Raw genomic sequence first — 18,759 nt, forward strand, 5'->3', positions numbered from 1 at the left:
CAACGCAAAAGAGAAGTTCCTGGAAAAATCTTCAGGTCAGCTGTTGGCTTGACAGTTGCCCAATGTCTCAAATAATCCAAGTCTCCTCAACTAGAAGCAGTTTAAACAGATGATATTGTGCATCAAACTACTTTCCCCTTCCTGTGACAGTCTTGAGGGCACTGCACTGATGTCCAGCTGACAATCCTTGCAGGAGAATTCTGGGAATTCCTGAGGCTAAGTCACACAAAATTGACAGATTTTTCCCTCTTCCCTTTTTAACTCTAGTAGTAAAAACCAGTGACAACAGTAAATAACCTTCAAGTAACAGAAACCAAAAATAGCAGCAGTACCAGAGTACTGGTACTCAGCAGCAGCAAAGGTTACTTTAGCAGGTTCTTGCAGGAGCAGCCCACCATTTGGGGTCAGCACAATACTATTGATGCAGTGGACTTTTAGTGCACATGTTTTTTTACCATATGTCATTCTTACCCAAGAACTCTATGTCCTTACAATAGCAAGACAGTTACTCCATCTGGTATGCTAAAAACTTAGGATGTTGCATTTAGACATTAGTATCAACTGACTCTTCCTCAGGAGCCTTCCTCAACTGCATTCACTCTAGAAAAATAGTTATCAGCTGTCAGCAGTTTTCCATTAATAGTTTCCTATGCTCTCCTAAGCCCTATTTTCAATAAAAGTGTAACTTGTCAGAAGAAAAAAATACCAGCATAGATTTCAGTATCTCTGTTGTTACCAAATATTAGAACTTCACTGACTTGAATTCAAAATCCATCATCTTCTTATAGCACAGTGAATATAGATAATTAATGCATTCCTCCATGGTCTACACACCGCAAAACCACTGCTAGACAGAAAGGAGAAAGTGTTTTGATCCAGACTGCGAAACTACAGGAGAGTGAACAAGGTTCCCCTAGAAGTGAAAAAGGAAAATGAAAAGACTTGTGTGCATGGCAGCTCCTTAGCACATGAAATGACTAATACAGAGGTGTTACGCTAATCCACATCCTGGAAAGCAACTACACAGTGCACAAGATAACTACAAAAATTAACAAAAAAGAAAAAAACTCGAAACCCAAAAAAACAAGAAAAACCCACAATCCTGTTCAGACTCACAAATATCTGTTGTTAAGGGAATGTCTCTTACCCACAGGTTTATTTAAGCAGCTTAACTGGCTTTATTTAGATGTTATCTGAACAAGTACAGACATTGCAGAGTTATCAATACTAAACTGCAGGAGGCATCTGTTTAGCAGTACCATCAAAGACGAAAACGGGCCAAGTCATTCTACTTGATCACACCCCCTAAAGTACAGGGAAGACTATGTATTTCTTCTATGTTTGTTTATGTATAACATCTTTAAGGATTAAAATCATGCGCAATGGTATTGCTTTGTCTCCTAGGAGACAGGCAAATCTGTTCAGAAGCGACTATATCTAAACGCAGAGAAGAAGCTGCCAAGGAGTAACTGCATGTAGGAAGAAAGTTCCTATTCAAAAAAAATAAAGCAGATAGAAATCACAGCCTTAGACAGGCAAGACATCTAGGAGGTGAATTACCAAACTCAAATCTAAACAGAAAGGATTAACACACCAACCACCTGTTAATTCTCTCACAAAAGCACGTTACCTCAACAATTATCAATGAGGACAGAGGGATTAATGTCTAATGAAAAACACCACACCCAGCCAGAAATTTCAACTGAAATTATTTTATGTTTACAGTGTAACCAAAGCTGCAGCTGCAGCTCTTGCAGACGTACTCAAGGTCATCCAGAAAAAACAGTTCATGAATCAACAGCTGCATGCATCTCAACACATACTAGAAAAACCTGGCTAAGCACCAACCAAGAACTTCAGGTGGCTACACTGGGCTGATCTGGGGGCAACACCACCAGCACCCAAGCCAGCAAGGCTCCTACCGCCCTTCAGACAAGCTCTGAAACATATTCAGCTCCTGCACAACTGGCCATCACCCCTTGGGATCGGACTAGAACTGGTCTGAAATCACACATAATGCGAATGCTGTCCTCAACACCAGCCATTTCACCCTGCAAATTCATTCCCCCTTGCATTGTGCTACTTGCTTATGTAGGCAAGGCTCTTTCTGGTGCCTCGTTTGTTTTGTAGGGATGAGATTTCTGTGAGAAGTCCTTCATATCAGGCTCATCATCAGACAACTGTAGGACCCTTTTTCCAGAAGCCGCACACAAGAAGTTTTAGTGTCAAAATAATTTTTCTGCAACACAATCTATTAAAGCTCCCATATGGAAAGAATTAAAGGAAAGGTATTAATGAAATTACAGGTAGATCACTAGCATTAACGTAATCTGTTTGTAACAATAGCAGGGGTTTTTGTTTGTTTTGAAGAAATTCAAAAACCATGCAAGATTTCAAGAACTGCAGCTAGTTACAGGCAAGACACTAGCCCACACTCACTTTCAAAAATGCTCCCAACTTGTCCTGGATTACAGCCCAGGTCCTCAGAGATGTTCAGTTTGCGAATTCCAATTCTGTCTCTGTTTTCCAGTGACATATCTATGACTTGATATATCTACACTTGTCATCTGCAGTTTCTGCAATTTACTTTTTTCTTAATTCAATTACCATGCCAAAAAACCACTACTTACGAGCATCATACTGGGCAAGCAGACCTGGAATGAAAACGCTCTAGCTCCAACAGCTATAAAACCCATCTTTACCTGCTTGCAAGTCACCAGGGCACACACAACTGTGAGGCTATTCCTCTGTTGTGCACGAGGTACAACAGTTCCTGCCAGAGCTGCTCTCAGGTAGCATGCAGGTGAGATAATGCAGGGCTGTAACAGCAGGGCAGGCATCTCCCAGCTGTTTGAGTGGGTATCAACATACCAAAGTTCAGATGTCCTTCTTTTCCTCACCCTCAAACAAGCTTACACCCAAAGTGCCTGATGGTGTGGCTTTAAGATTTTACAAATTTTATCATACTTCTTCCTTCATTCTGTGTCTAATGGCTCTCTTAACACAATGCTAATAGTAACATACTTCAAAGCGTAAAGGTTATCAAACACTATGGAGAAGGTTTTCCCCTAGTGCACATCATTACACCTTAACCAAATCTCTCTCCTCCTCCTTTCACACCCTTACCCTACCCGTAATTCTCCTACTTTAACTGTAGGACTACTGCTGTCTGAATATAACCCTTAAAGTTTCACTTACTTCAATTTTCAGCCACTAGTCATTACCTCTAATGAGAATTTAAAACTAAGCATGCTGAGTTTGGATGGAAGCAAATCAGGGGAAAACAGGTGGCACGAGGGAAGGTAATACTCAGCAGAGAGCAATAGCACTGTAAACCACTATTCTTTAACGCACGTCTTTCTGAGAAGACCAGATGTCATGCAGCTAACTACCTTAACACATACTCAGTGTGACTATATACACACTTTCTCAGCAGAATTCAGTGCAACCCTGAGCCCACACTGTATTTCCAAACACACCGTCTGTGGTTCAGCAAACTCCAAAACTTAGTGAAACTCAAGAAAGTCAACGACTGTCACCACTCTGCAATGACCAACAAGTGATAGGCCCAAGTTTACCTCCTTGCTGTTTCAGCTAATCAGTCTATAATTTAGACCCACATTTTCTAAAAGTATGTACAGCTGATTTAATATGCAGTACTCTGCTTGCTGCAGAGCTGCTCAAAGGAAATCAACAGCATCTTTAGCTTTGGAACATGTCCTCCAGTGGTGTAATGTGTTAATGACACCAGTATTTGAACAAAGGGGAAGGAACCACTGATAACAGGTTAAAACAGAAGGTTTACATTAGCCCATCTACTTACCAAAACTGTACAGACCTAACTGAGCTAAAGGCTTTCCTGTAACTATCTGTAAACAATCCGTCCTGCTAGCTAGCTGAGAAAAAAATGTATCAGGCATATTTTGCCCTGCCCTTCCCCATCATGTACTATGCACAAAGCCTGAAACATGGCATGAAAGACATCTGAGACATTTTTGTTATATGGCCTGAATAACAGCTTTACAATGAAAGCATCCACTAAGCCACAGCTACAGCATTATTACATTCTAGTAAAAGTTTCCTGAGGTAACAATGAAAATCCAAATTAGCAGTTTAGCGTAGTAGTTCATCTGCTCCATCCACCCACACCTCTCTTCCTCAGAATTTCAAAGCTATTAAAAACAATGAGATCATTAATACTCCAGGTGCAATTAATTCTACAGTCCCACTAGCATGGCAGCATGGTCTCACAAAGTTAGTCACTCAGTATATAAGCACTGCCCTCTAGGAATTATAAAGATATATTCAGATACACATAGTTGTTACAGTAAAACGTTGCAAAATCTGTCTAATACACAAGTTTCTCTGCCAAGCAACAGGGAATTCATCTTTCTTGGATATACAGGTTGCCATCCTATAATCAGTTATTTTTATCCACACTTAATCATTTTGGAAGAGGTTTTTCCACCTTGCACATGGCTTCTTTCTTTTTTTGCTTCTCCAGAAAGTCACTTTCCAGAGCTGTTTGACCACAAAAGCAAAAAAAAAAAAAAAAAAAAAAATCTCTTTTTCTAGTTCAAGACTGCAGGTGATAATGGCTAAGAACGAAAAAGTATTGCATTCACTCCTGGTTCCCATATGAAATATAGAGGCACTCCGTAAAGAAACCTGTGGCAACAGCTACCAGGCTATTTATACAGCAGAACACTTGAGCTTTAACCTTTGACATACTTGTAATTCACCTCTGAACAGTGCAAATTCATCAGCTTAGTTACATTTGCTCAGGAGGGCAAGGTTTCATCCCACTGCTCCCTGGCTGGAGCAGCACTCTCTGGGAAGTTCGATGAGCACATCCCTTTCAGCAAGGAAAAGATAAGTAAAATTTTACTTGGCTCAGTAAACTAAAAGCTAAGACAAGTTCCTGGTTTGATTTCAAAGCAGAGTTTGTTTGCCACCCCACACACACATTTTTCACCTTTTCAGCTGGCCTGTCCTCAAGCATCTGCATGTTTTTCCGTCTCCTCTTTCACTGCACAAAGAGCTACCAGCATTTTACTATTTAATGCACAAGTCTCTCATCAGTCATACACCTTTAAACCCAATACCACACAACTATTAAAACCTTGCTTCAAAAAGAATTTTAAACTCCGCAGCCGCAAGACACGAGCTGAAAAAAAACACAAATCTGAAGGCTGAAGCAATATATGATAAAAATTTTGGGGGGTTGGACTGCAGAGTATTTGAAGCCCACATCACTGCTTTTAAAAGGGCTTAGCAATAGCATGCGCAGTACTGCTTTTGATACTGTAACACTGAGAAGCTCCCAACACAAGCTGGAATGCCGCTGTGCTTGGTACTGTACAAAAACAAACAAAAAAAAACCTCCAGAAACAAAGCACCCGAAGAATATTTGTTATTCATCCATTTCACTTTCACTCATCAAGCTGTTAAAAAGACTGGTATTTCTCTGGAGTCAGAGCCTGAACAGGTCATTTCCAAGCCCAGTGGCAGAACAGGCAGAGCCTGCCTCACTGAAGTTCTTAATAACAGGCATCTGCTTCGCCGTATTGGGACTAAGACAAAACATTTAGTCTGGTGTCAGAGCACTTCTGCCTTTAATAGAAAACTTTAAGGACTTTGTTAAGTCTACTGATCTTCTCAGATTCATCACGCCCCTTTTCATAAGTCCCCAAATTGTGCATTTCGGATTTTTGCCTGTAAAACAAGGGCAAATATCTCTTTCTCATGCCTGTACAGAAGAGCATTGCTGGTTAACGTTTGCCAGGGCCAAGTAACCCAAATAGGAAGATCAGAAACAAAGTAATCGACATGTATTAATGCTTCAGTATGGCAATCTGGGATCACAGCTGTGATTTGGGGGTAGGTGGAGAAAGTGCATAATATGCAACAAAACCAATAGGAAAGTTACCTGGTTACATGGATTGCCTCTGTAAAAGGCTATCTAGCTGCTCAGCTTGCTATCTCAAAGATCTTCTCATTTGCACTGCAATTGACAGTGCTCATATTTTATGCCTCAAGACTTGGGACTCTTCTCTCTTTGTGCAAACTCAACTTTACACAAGCTGTTACTGCTAGCAAAGCAACCCCATCATATGGAGCTTCCTCATAGCACAAGAGTAGCACCACATTGTTATGTTTACTGACAATCAGTTCGGAGCAGCTTACATCTAGCCAAAATGCTGTAAAAGAAGCAGACTACACTGGACTTCAGCTGTCCTCCTTCTACAGAGCTGCAGCTTTTCAGAAAAGATGTTTCTCTACATTTTGACCGTTGAACAAACAGACACTACAGGGTCCTGAAGATTAGCCTCACGACCACGTCCTCCTGCCTGTAAAATTTAAAGGATGCAGAAGGCCCACTCAACCAGTTATGCAAATGCATTCAAATTTTGAAGACTGTAACTATCAGGTCCTCACCCACCTCCTTCCAGAAGGATCTGAAGTACCTAAATAGTTCTGGCACATGAATACACATATGCAACTCAACGTATGAATCTGCTTCTTCAGCTCATGCTTATTCCAAGTGAGAAGAGAGATGCTCTAGTTATAGGCTTATTTATACCCAGCAAATGTCTTGAAAAGACATTTTCAAAGAGCTGCAAACATTACTATTGTACAGATAAACTAAAACCTCAGGCAACAGCACACAGCTGTATTAGATAAAGTCCTCACCCACGTGTCTCTTCTCATCCCAGTGTATTTCTGAGATAAGGGTGCATATCAGCATGCACCTTAAAGGCCTATCCTGCACATAGAAAGTTTAAAGCAGGAGACAAACCTACATTTTTTCATACTGAAAGCAAATCAAGAAAGTGTTTTACATGACTGTTGAGACAGCCCTACAGACTTAAAGTGTAAACTATTTAACTTTATAGCTAACTTATCACAAACATATCTAAAAAACAAAAGCAATGCTGTTTCTCTGGCTCACATGACACAAGAACAGTTTCATTGCTGCTCTAGGCTAGATGACTGTTTATTTAATCCCACTGCAATAATTTTAACCCTGAGAAGTATACATTTTATGACTGCATTACTATTCCTTAGTATGATCTAAGGATCACAGTCTAGCTATTAGGCCATTCATCTTTATGTAGCTGTAACATTCAGGGTGCGCTACAACAGGGAATGATCCATCACTGTCAGAGACAAGAAAGCGTGAAACAATTAAAAGCAAAATTTATCTATGGTATCTCCCACAAGGTCTAAGCACGTCCCATGGTTAATACTTCAGGAGGAAAAATAGAAAGGTAACAAAAACATTACTACTAGTTAGGTCACAGTGACATTTTGACAGAACTACCACCATCTCCATCATACATGGACACATATGTAAACATTGCCGTCACTTCACACACTCTTTGCTTACTTTATCCCAAAGCATTTTGATTTCCACCCCTCCCCCAAATTACACTACAGTTTTGTTGGGGTGAAGATCTGGCAGACAATCTGTAATGCTGAAGGTACTGTAGCTCTCTAGCGTACATATGCTGAAGGACGAATGTGTGGAACAGCGGCTTTTAGAGCAATACTTTCTTTACCACCCTCCTCACCTTGCTATCAGTACTTTCATGACAGAATCTCAGCTTCCCAGCAATTAATTCCCGCCATACAGTCCTCCTGAAGCCACAACAGATTGCAATATAAACAGCAAGAAGGCAGATTCTGGTGAAGCATTACAAGCAACAGAAAAAGCTTTTGTACTTCTCACCCTGTGCAGGGAATTATCTTTTTTAATACATGATACACATCGACTACAGAGTAGAAGAAAATGCAGAATAATCAACTTCAAAGGCCAGTGGACATTTTTCACAAGAAAACCTGTCTTTGCATGTTGCTCATCATCTTTTCAACACAGGATCAACTCTTATCAACTCTGATAGCCACTTCGGTGCCAAACATCTAATTTACAGAGCAAGAACTGAAATTATTTGAGAACAAAATAACATATTTTCCCCCTTTTCTGTTTATGGGTGGTTTTCTTTTAGTTTTTTCTTATGGCATCCAAAATAATGCAGAGGATTCACTATGGTAATTCAGAAGACACTGGCAGGTTCAGAAGCTTTTGGATCCGTTTCAGACCAAGACAGCTGTGCTATATGACAAAGTACTATTCTCTCTGAAAGACTACTCCACTACTCATCCTCCCTGGCCTGCTACGCTGCCCTGGTAAGCAAAGCGTATTCCCAGTTACTGTGACAAGGTTTGTAGAAAAATAAACTCTTTCAGTGGGTCAGCTGACAGAGATGGAAAAGACAGACAACTCCGAGACACACCATTTAACCTTCAGATCCTTGAGATTACTGATGTAGGCAAGGAACCCGTAGCTTGCCTTCATCCTCTTTTTAAGAAACAAGATTAACCCAAGTGAGCTCTCACCTGCCCTGTAAAACACTGAATAAGATTTGGAAGCCGTCGTCAAAAAACAGCATATCCCATGCTGGACTGAAAGACTGTAAAACACTTTGAATAAGAGAAACTAATGCAGCCAATGACATTTGGCAGCATTTGCCTCCATAAACCTCATAAAACATGTTTCCTGCTCACAGTCACTTTTTTTGCCAAAAGGAAGACTAGCGTAGGGAAGACAGAAATGCAACAGAAAGGAAAACGGGCAGATCCTGGGGTTTTTTGCATTTATCCCTTTCCCCATAATCCCGGTCTGGTACTGACTACCCACAGACTGTAGAAGCAGCCAGATTACAACAGAAAACATGCTGTTGCCCAGCCTCAACTCCTTCCTTAACAGTCTGGAAAACACTCTTTCCAACAAGAAGAGTTAGTTCTAAAGTGCATACAGAATAATCCTTAGAAAAACTCAACAACTATGCTGCGTTAGGAAAACAGTGAGCCGTCCTCTATGTAGCATTTGCCTCAAGTGCCCTTCACCATGCAATCCCATCCTGCCTGCTTCCGTCAGCAGTTAGCCACTCACCTCACAAGAGCACAGGCAAATAATCCGCTCGAGTTCATTTGAGTTTCAAGGGTATGCTATCCACAGCACTTCAATGCACGGATGGTCCAGAAGCAAAGCACTTCCCACACAAAGCTAAAGCCATGTTTCATTCTCGTGTGCCTAAGATCTCAGAGTAAGACATCAAAAACACTTTAGCAACCGATGGCCATAATTTTGTAAACTATAATTTGTTCTTGCTTACATGAAAGGAGAGACTGCTTTTCTTTGGTTATTTTGTAATTTTTTTTTAACAGTAGGGTGAAGGAATGGTAATAGGGAAAAAAAAAAAAAAAAGAGTGATATACCTTCTCTTCCCACCTTGACACTCTCTTCCCTGCTCGCCTCCAGGAATTAACTCTTTCAGACGTGATATCCAGAAGACGAGTTACCAAGCTTTCAGTTCTACTATTAATTTCTCGACATAAATGAAGCAGCCGTACTCTAAGTGAGAGCATTAAGTTTCCTTCACTGACCTGGGGAGATGAACCGTTATTTTGGTAGAGTAGAAACGTTCGCATCATTCTTCAGAAAAAGACATCAAACTCATCAGGACCACAAACCATAAAAGAGCAGTCCGGGCTATGTAAACAATAACACCACTTCAGAGACCTCTGAAATAATCTTTCTGTTCTAGCCAGCTCTGGCAAGGCCTAAACCTGAGTATGACATCCTGGTTTTTGATGTCGTGCTTCAAGACAGATGTGACCACCTGGCAAGAGTCCACAAGACTGCAATGAGAATGATCAGATGTCTGGAAACACGTTCTATAATGCAAGATTAAAGGCACTTGGGTTGTTTAGTCTAAAGAAGAGGTCTAGCAGGAGACAAGATCAGAGTTGTCAAGTGTGTTGTATACAATGCCACAGGAGAATAAATAGTTCTACTGGAACACCACATGAAGTACTAACACGTACAGGAAAATCTGCACATTTTCTAGTTACCCATTTATAGATTTAGTTCAAAAATATTTTTTACGTCATGGCTTTGAAGAATTTACTGACAGCTAAAGTAGTAGCAAGTATCAGGATAATCTGTTTCACTGCTGTCTAAAGGGTACTGAACAGCCATGACAACAGATTCAGTTCTGCTACAGAGGCAACAGGAACAAGGACAGGGCAAGAGGACAAATGAAACCTGCAAGAGCCGGGTCAAGCACTGGGGATCCGGAGAACTCAGAACATTGCAGAGAACATCAAAATGTTCATTATTTGACAGTAATTAGATGGGATGTCAATGTGAAAATGGTATTTTCAGACACTGCTCTCAATGTTACACTTCTGACATGTTAGCACATAAAGACAGTCTGAAATCATCTGTACATTCGTCTCAGACCTTAGTCTTGTCTTTTTACACTATCCTGAAAGGATTCAGTGTGCAAGTAACATGGACGCGCTCTCAGTTTTAAAATAGCACGCATTCCTTTATTTCTGTACTCTCCCCTGCATTGTGGTGTCCTTGCACAAAAAAAAAGGATGATTACACAGGTGGATTTGTCAGGTGGCTCTGCAGGTAGGCAGGAATTCAGCTGCAAGCACTGACTACACTGAAATGGAAGGATGGGCAAAACCAAAGCACAAAACACAGACAAAAAAGATTGGTTTCAGATAACGAATCTAGTAGAGAGGCATAAAGGGGAGGGAGGAAGGCTGCATATTCTAAGCAACCTTTCCCACTACATTACAACGAGCTCATGCTGGTATCTTCTAGCACTACCAACTGCAGGTGAGGTATCAGACTGCCCATGTAAGAATTTCAAAATTCCTATGAATGCAGTGTTGACTTGTCTTTAGGCTTACCTTCCCTTTACTTTCAACTCAAAAGGTGCCTGTAATTCTTCTCCAAAGTGCACACAGAAACAACCAGCCTTAACCAGAAGTTAACTGGTCTGCCAACAGCTGTGAGTTTAGCTAACTGAACAGACAGCCTTTGTGTATTTCTACACGGTATTTTGCACGCTTACCAACTGAGCACCAAACCAACCGGGCATCACATAGTTGTGGTAAGCACAACTCCCAGCCCACACGTACCAGGCCCGCTGAGATGCAGGATATATTAATTACCTACCAGCGAGCACTACGCTAACAGCAGCTACAGAGCTCCTACTCAGTTAGGTGAATAAAGCAAGTCCACATCTCTACTAAAAAAAAGAAGAAGAAGTGATGTGGATATATCCACATTCTTTCTACTACTATCACAAATGCACTTCGCTGTAAATACGTTTCACCCTCTGCGGGCTCATGTAGTTGAAACAGACAAGGAACCCGGTCCAAGTTTGAGCATTTAAAGAATAAAAAAAGAGACAGAGAAAGTTACCCTTAGACATAATTCATCATGCTGCCCCTACAGTTATACCAATTCAGCAGAGGAGGCATCAGCGAACGAAGGGGAAAACAGCAGCTACACAAACAAGCCTTTACTGTGGAGGGGAATATTCCTGGCAACCACAGCTTCACTAGTTGCAAGTAACTTCAGCCAGCACTTTACAGATATTCCTTTAAAAAAACTATTCCTTTAAAAATGCCAGGGTTTTAAAAAAAAAAACCCAACCTTTGCACATCAAGCCACGTAAAGGCACAAAATAAAGAAATACCACCTACAAGCAAATTAAGAAGTTGAACCCAACAAAAGGCAAGTCAGCCACTCAACTCAGGCGTACAAGAAGAGCTCACGCACAGAGGCGAAGTAAAGCAGCCGCCAGACAATGCGCTTGGTTTGGGGATCACGGCAAGCAGTACCTTTACGGAGCGCGGACCACGCAACAACAAGGGGAAGAAAAAAAACCAAACCAGTCTCAGACACCCGCACCCAGGTGGGCACGGAGCCGCTCCCGCCGCGGAGGCACCTCCGCCTCCCGCTCCCCGCTGCCTCCGGGCAGGAGAAGCCGCCGCCGCCCCGACCCCACGCACCTCCTCATCCCGCTCCTCCAGCGAGGCGCCGTCCTCCGCCCGCCGCCCGGGGCTCGCCCGGTCCTCGCCCGGCCCACGCCGCAGCCGCCCCGCCGCCGCCGCCGCCCCGCCGGGGGCCGCCTTCGCCCCGCCGCCGCCGGGCTCCCCCTCCTCGGAGAGAGTTTCCGAGCCGGAGGAGGAGCCGGAGCAAGAAGAACCGACGTGGCCGACGCCTCGCGGCCTCGCCGGAGCCGCCGAAACTTTTTCGGCCATGGCCGGGGGCTCAGGGCCGCACCGCCCACATGCCCCGCCGCCGGCAGCCGCCGTGCCCCCGCCCGCAGAACGCAGCGCCCCCGCGCCACCGGCGCTCCCCGGGCCGGGCCGGCCGCCGCGCTCCCGGGCGGCGGGGGGGGCCTGCGGGCGGGGCGGGGCCGGGCCGGGCCTGGCTGGGCGGAGCCAGTGGCACGAGGGGTGGGGGGCAGGTAGCGGGCGGGGGGGGCGGCCTGGGCGGGCGGTCACGCTGCCCCTCGCCGGGTCCCCGCCGTCGGCAGCCCCGTCCCGCCGCCTGCCCCGGTCGTTCGCGGGGGGCTGCTGACGCCTAGTTACGGTCTTGCAGCAAGCGAAGTCCCGTTGGGTGCCTGACTTTGAAGCGGGCGGTGGCGCTGGGATTTGCGGCCGGGCTTGCAGAGGCGTTGGAACCGAAGCGGATCGCAGGAGTCAGGCACCCGCAAGCTACTGCAAATCCTCCTAGACAACCCCTCCATCTTTAAGGACCTAAATAAATGGCTTTTAAACGTAGTTGCCCTGTCAATTTTTAATATATCCTGTTAAAATATTCTCTTGAAAATATTCTTCTTGTGTCCTGAGGTGTCTATAACGATAACATAGGTCCTAATCCACTGTACTAGTATTATGTATAAATATATACTCATATACATAGAGCAGAGCCTTGTTTTCTTATGCCCCGACAGCCCAGTGTCCCCCGGGCTAATCCAGTTGTGGGATCAAAACAGATTAAGCGTTTTGGTAATGAATAAAATCCCACGGCATCACTACAGAGTAGATATCATCTCCATTCCACAGAAAAAGAAACGTGAGCATAGACCAGTTATTGATGTGCTCTAATTAGCACAGTGCGTAGACAGTGAAAGTAGGAACCAGAATGCAAGTCTCCCCTTTTTCAGATTTGTAATTTCACCAGTTTATCCAGTATTCTCAGATGGTAAATGGAGAAAAACTTTTTTTAAAAAATGTTATAATGACTACACAGATTACCTAGTTAATAGTGGAAGGAAAAATAACTATATAAAATTCTCCAAATCTCAGTCCTTCTCTGCTTTAAAAGATTATTAAAGCTGGCTATTAGATTGTAGCAATACTGATATTTATCTGTGGTTCTTTGTTAGCACTTAGATCAGGCCCTTAAAATGCCTAGAAGTTGATTTATTGGGGAAGAGGATTATAATAGTCACTAGGGACAGAATTTGACCCAGAAATCTGCCTATACCAGTATCTAATGATAAGAAAACACGAGATATATGCAGAAACACAAAAACTATTTTTGGCTAAATGAATTATACACATATACTACTCCAAACCTAATTATAATCATTGTAACTAATCAAAGAAAAGAACTTCTGCTCAGTGCTTCAGGTTCTACACACACACTCTTGTACCTCCAAAACCTGGACTTACTCATAATTCCTGAGACCTCATATTTTAAAGCCTCCTCCAGTCAGATTCTGCCTCTGGTTTAGTGTCATTCTCATAGGAGAACAACCAGCTTAATTTCCTACCGGGGAATTCACAATGTGCAAGAAAATTGCCAGGTGGCGAAACGCAACACTGCAGATCTTTGTCAGTTCCTTTTCTTTCTCTTACTGCCTGAGATGAGAGTGGAAAAACCAGAGCTTAGCCAAAGAACTTGTACACTGCAGTTGTTATCAGCCAGAATAGTCCCTGTACCCTGGGGGCAGCAAGGCATATGTTAGAATAGCCACTGAACTGCTCTAATTTATGCCATAAACTGACATCTGAGAAGGTACTCATGATTTATTGCATCACCTCAGAGTTACAGAAGACAAGTGACAGTACTGTTCTGCTCTGGCCTACAGACTATGCCAGGTGACGTGCTCTGCTAACATTATCTTACACGAACAGAAGAGAGATGCTGTGCTGCCTACCGTTGCTAAAAGGGAGCTAAAGCTAAAAGCAGCAAAGACAGAAGTTCACATCATTTTCCATCCTGGAAAAGTGCGGTTGCTTGCACTTTGCTGTCACAAATCAGTGATGTACTTTGTGGCAAAACACTGAACATCTGGCATGACTGGAGAAGCTCGTTGTGAAAATATTTTTAAGAAAATGTCCATATTTAATAAACTTTGAGCTCCTCTTGTCAGGCGTTGGATTCACCTGGTGGAGAGTAGGGAGAGAACTGTGTGGCTCAGAGTGGTCCAACCTCAGCTACAGCAGGAGCTAGGCTCAGCTTTGGGAACATTCACCTATTCACACGCTTTTTTCTGACTGTACATTTACAAGCAGCCGTCCCCTGATTTGCTCAACTCTCCCTTTCTGTCCTCCCCCAGTACACAAAGCAGTCAGCCACTCTGCGCTGCGCAGCTCCAAAAGCTACTCCTGCCTCACTGCTGCTCTTTTCCTCTCCTGCTCCGCGCCTCAGGCAGGGAAGTGTCCCTTTCCTCCCCTTCCTACCAGCAGGAACATACCTCCTCTCCACAAGTTGTTGTCAGCACTGCACAAACTGAAAGTAAAACACAATCTTTGCATAATTTATAATTAAGGAAAATAGTCCTCTGGTTTGGTACAGCGGTTCACTATGTGCACCACTCCTGTCAGCTCTCATGTCAGCTGAAAACAAAACACAAGAAAAGAAATAAAATTAATCTCAAAACTCCGTGATTATATGCCCAGTTGTTAATGCTTGGGAAATGCTTACACTCTGACATGACTGGCTGACATTCATTGACAAGTTTGGCACAAGGTCGCCAAGTATAAGGGAAACAATGAACAGAAGCATCAACAGGTGCAGAAAAATGGTAGGTAAATAATAGCTAAACAGGAGACACCATGAAAAGGAGCAAAAGAAGATAATGACTGGTTTTGTAATTGGGCCTTGAAGATAAGGATCAGGGTCTTTACCAAGAAATGATAGCAAGGAATCAAAGATTACCAGATATATGGTAAAAATGACAGGCAAAGGAAGTGGATGTTGAAGCAGCGTCTTGAATAAACCAGAGAAAAGTCAGAGAGAAAGATTATGCAACTCAAGACAAAATTAGAAGACGTGGATCAAGGGTTTTAGCACGGCGAACATCTGTCCTGTGTTATAGCTTGAGTGGGTCAAATGCAAAAAAGTAGAGTTTTATAGGAGTTGTTGCATCAGTTTTATGACATTAGTTGTCTTCAAGTCATTGCCTTTTTGCAGTAGGCAGTGTTCCATCAAATTCTTTTTTATACTGCTTAGAATATTGTCCTTTCCATTTGATTGTGTATATTTAGGCAAAAGTCCACATCTGCAAGAAGCAGTTTACCAACACACTGATCGAGTGGGGTTAACACCTGAGAAAATCCTTAGACAAGACTGACAGACCTGGCAAATGCAAGGCTCTCCAAATAATACAGTTAGCACTACCAGCAACAGCAGCGCTCTGCTTTCCTTTCTGCATAGTAAATGTGCATTAAGCCTGACCTGGAAGAACCACTTCTTTGGATGAATAAGTCTCCATGCCCTCCCTGTTGAGACTGCCAACAGCATTGCCAATTAGTGCCAATCCTGAAAGTAAATTGCAATATGAATAGGCCTTTCAATTTTTAATTCCAGACTTTTGCACTGGTGGTGTATAAATGTTTCATTAGCACAGTCCTTTCTGTAAGACGTGGTTCATTCACTTGCATTTCTGCCTTACCTCTGGGGAAACAAACCTCTTACCTGAAGTACTGGCAGAAAATGAGCAAACAGGAACTTGTGCTTTTGAGCACTCCTCCCAGCTCTAGCCGTGAACCTTGGAATCACAGTTCTTTTCTTGGGAGTGAGGATTTATTGAAAATACATATTACAGTGCCATGAAGACCACCTTAAATTTTATCTAATGTGCTTTATCTCTACATGCTCACCCGCAAGCAGTATCCAAGATCAGGAGTTCAAAGGCTTTTATCTGGTGGGATACAATCCATTGGTGTTAGTGGCAGGAATATCTACTAATGCCAGCTGCAGTGGTAGGGTGGAAGTGGGTAAAACAATGCACAGTGGCAACTCTCATCTCCCGGCTGGGGAAGGCACCACCGAACATACAGCATGGTTTGGAGGTCCTTTCTTCTTATATCTGAGGGTTTACTTAGACCTTAGGATAGGATTAATTTCCTGCTTCAGACTAAGCAGAACCCACTTGATTTGTTCCCAAGAGAATCAATTCTGAGAATCTCTCTTGCCATTAAAGACCTTTTTTTGACAATGAACGTGAAGCACAATTTACTTTCCATAGCACTTGCAGAACATGAAGCAAGGGCATTTGAACATGCTGATTAGCTTCAGATCATCTCAAAAGGCATTAAGAGGCTGGTCATGTTACCTTATAAATCCTAGCAACAACAGATATTTGCATGAACAGAAATATCCCATTCAAGTCAGTGGAATACATAATAAACCTGAGAAAAATATAACATGTCGTCTATTAATTGAATCTGTTACCAGATGTAAGGTGTCTCTGCCAGAGAAGGAAAAATAGCTAGTGTAGGCCTCCACCTGCTGCAGGTGCTTTTGTCAAGTCCAAGTAGTGCCACCATCTTGTCAGGCAGAGATGATGTGATCAGGACTAAACAGCTTAATTGCTAAAGACACTTTTCCTGATTACTGGCACTTGAGGAGCTGCATGAACACTGCATGAATCACTGTCAGGAGACCTGCAGAAAATCACGCTTCGAGGAAACCTCTGGCAAATGTTTACACTCTGACATTTACATTTCTGATACCTTCAGGGTAAAAAAAAAAAAGAATTCTGCCCAGCACTCTTCAGGCCTTTATATATCACAGAGCATCAGGAGGTTGTACAGGAAGAGAGGGATGCATAACCCACAGATCCCCATTTCAGGTCCCCCTCAAGGTGTTGCTGTGGGGTTATATCGCTGTGACTAAACATCAGAAATCCTTGCCCTCAGTTTCAGGTAGGTTCAGGGAGGTTGTGAGGCTGCGTGCTGGCAAAGACAAGTGTAAGTGACTTCAGACACAGAAGTGTACTGCCAGCACATCCTGCAGAGTTCTTGCAGAAGTCTGCTGACAGAGGTGCTAGGTTTCTTGATAGATAACCCTTGAGCAAGGAGCATTCCACATATTCTCCTTCACAACATCTGTTTATCAGGGACATACAGCGACGTGCCAGCAGCAGGGAAGAGCAGTGTGAGCTTGGCACAGGCCTGCTACCAACTAGCATACAACGGAAAGGTTACTCATTCTGAGAGCTCTGTTCCCAAATTCATATTCTGTATTATGAGGTCTGTTTTTTGTAAAAAAGTCAATGTTATGACTCTCAGAAAATTATGGAAACCTCACAACACATTTTAATGAAGTTTATCACTGTTCCTTCACAGTGCTGTATCTGGACAAGTATCACAGAATCACAGAATCACAGAATGGTAGGGGTTGGAAGGGACCTCTGTGGGTCGTCTAGTCCAACCCCCCTGCCGAAGCAGGGTCACCTACAGCAGGCCGCACAGGACCCCGTCCAGGCGGGTCTTGAATATCTCCAGAGAAGGAGACTCCACAACCTCCCTGGGCAGCCTGTTCCAGTGCTCCGTCACCCTCAGAGGGAAGAAGTTCCTCCTCATGTTCAGACGGAACTTCCTGTGCCTCAGTTTGTGCCCATTGCCCCTTGTCCTGTCACTGGGCACCACTGAAAAGAGCTTGTCCCCATCCTCCTGACACCCACCCTTCAGATATTTGTAGGCATTTATAAGGTCCCCTCGCAGCCTTCTCTTCTTCAGGCTGAACAAGCCCAGTTCCCTCAACCTCTCCTCGTAGGGGAGATGCTCCAGTCCCCTCACCATCCTTGTAGCCCTCCGCTGGACTCTCTCCAGTAGCTCTTCATCTTTCTTGAACTGGGGAGCCCAGAACTGGACACAGTACTCCAGATGAGGCCTCACCAGGGCAGTGTAGAGGGGAAGGAGAACCTCCCTCCTCCTGCAAGCCACACTCTTCTTGATGCACCCCAGGATCCCATTGGCTTTCTTGGCAGCCAGGGCACACTGCTGGCTCATGGTTAACCTGTCGTCCACCAGGACACCCAGGTCCCTCTCCGCAGAGCTGCTCTCCAGCAGGTCCACCCCAAGCCTGTACTGGTGCATGAGGTTGTTCCTCCCCAGGTGCAGGACCCTGCACTTGCCCTTGTTGAACCTCATCAGGTTCCTCTCTGCCCAGCTTTCCAGCCTGTCCAGGTCACGCTGAATGGCAGCACAGCCTTCTGGTGTATCTACCACACCTCCCAGTTTGGTGTCGTCAGCAAACTTGCTGAGGGTACATTCTAACTCTTCATCCAGGTCGTTGATGAAGAAGTTAAACAAGACTGGGCCCAGTACTGACCCCTGGGGGACACCACTTGTCACCAGCATCCAACTAGACTCAGCGCCGCTGATGACAACCCTCTGAGTTCTGCCATTCAGCCAGTTCTCTATCCACTTCACCGACCACTCATCCAGCCCACACTTCCTCAGCTTCCCTAGGAGGATATCATGGGAGACTGTGTTGAAAGCCTTGCTGAAGTCAAGGTAGACAACATCCACGGCTCTCCCTTCGTCTACCCAGCCAGTCATGTCATTGTAGAAAGCTATCAGATTGGTCAGGCATGATTTCCCCTTGGTGAATCCATGCTGACTACTCCTGATAACCTT

The 18,759-nt window shown here is 43.8% G+C and overlaps 1 protein-coding gene across 3 annotated transcripts in view; it reads right to left on the reverse strand.

The window, feature by feature from the left end:
• The window catches only part of MAST4 (microtubule associated serine/threonine kinase family member 4), a 300,471-nt gene extending 288,336 nt beyond the window's left edge, over window positions 1-12,135 (reverse strand). For 2 of the 3 annotated variants that reach the window (XM_075447099.1, XM_075447098.1), the window contains exon 1: window positions 11,884-11,952. Coding sequence is in view for 1 of the 3 variants with exons in the window: in XM_075447097.1 (XP_075303212.1) it covers window positions 11,884-12,135 (252 nt within the window). In the remaining 2 variants the exon portion in view is untranslated. Of the gene's footprint in view, window positions 1-11,883 lie in introns of all 3 variants that reach the window. The other variant, XM_075447097.1, reaches the window with a different exon arrangement.
• Window positions 12,136-18,759: the final 6,624 nt, after the last annotated feature.

The sequence above is a fragment of the Opisthocomus hoazin genome, chromosome Z, assembly GCF_030867145.1.
Source record: "Opisthocomus hoazin isolate bOpiHoa1 chromosome Z, bOpiHoa1.hap1, whole genome shotgun sequence".
NCBI lineage: Eukaryota > Metazoa > Chordata > Aves > Opisthocomiformes > Opisthocomidae > Opisthocomus > Opisthocomus hoazin.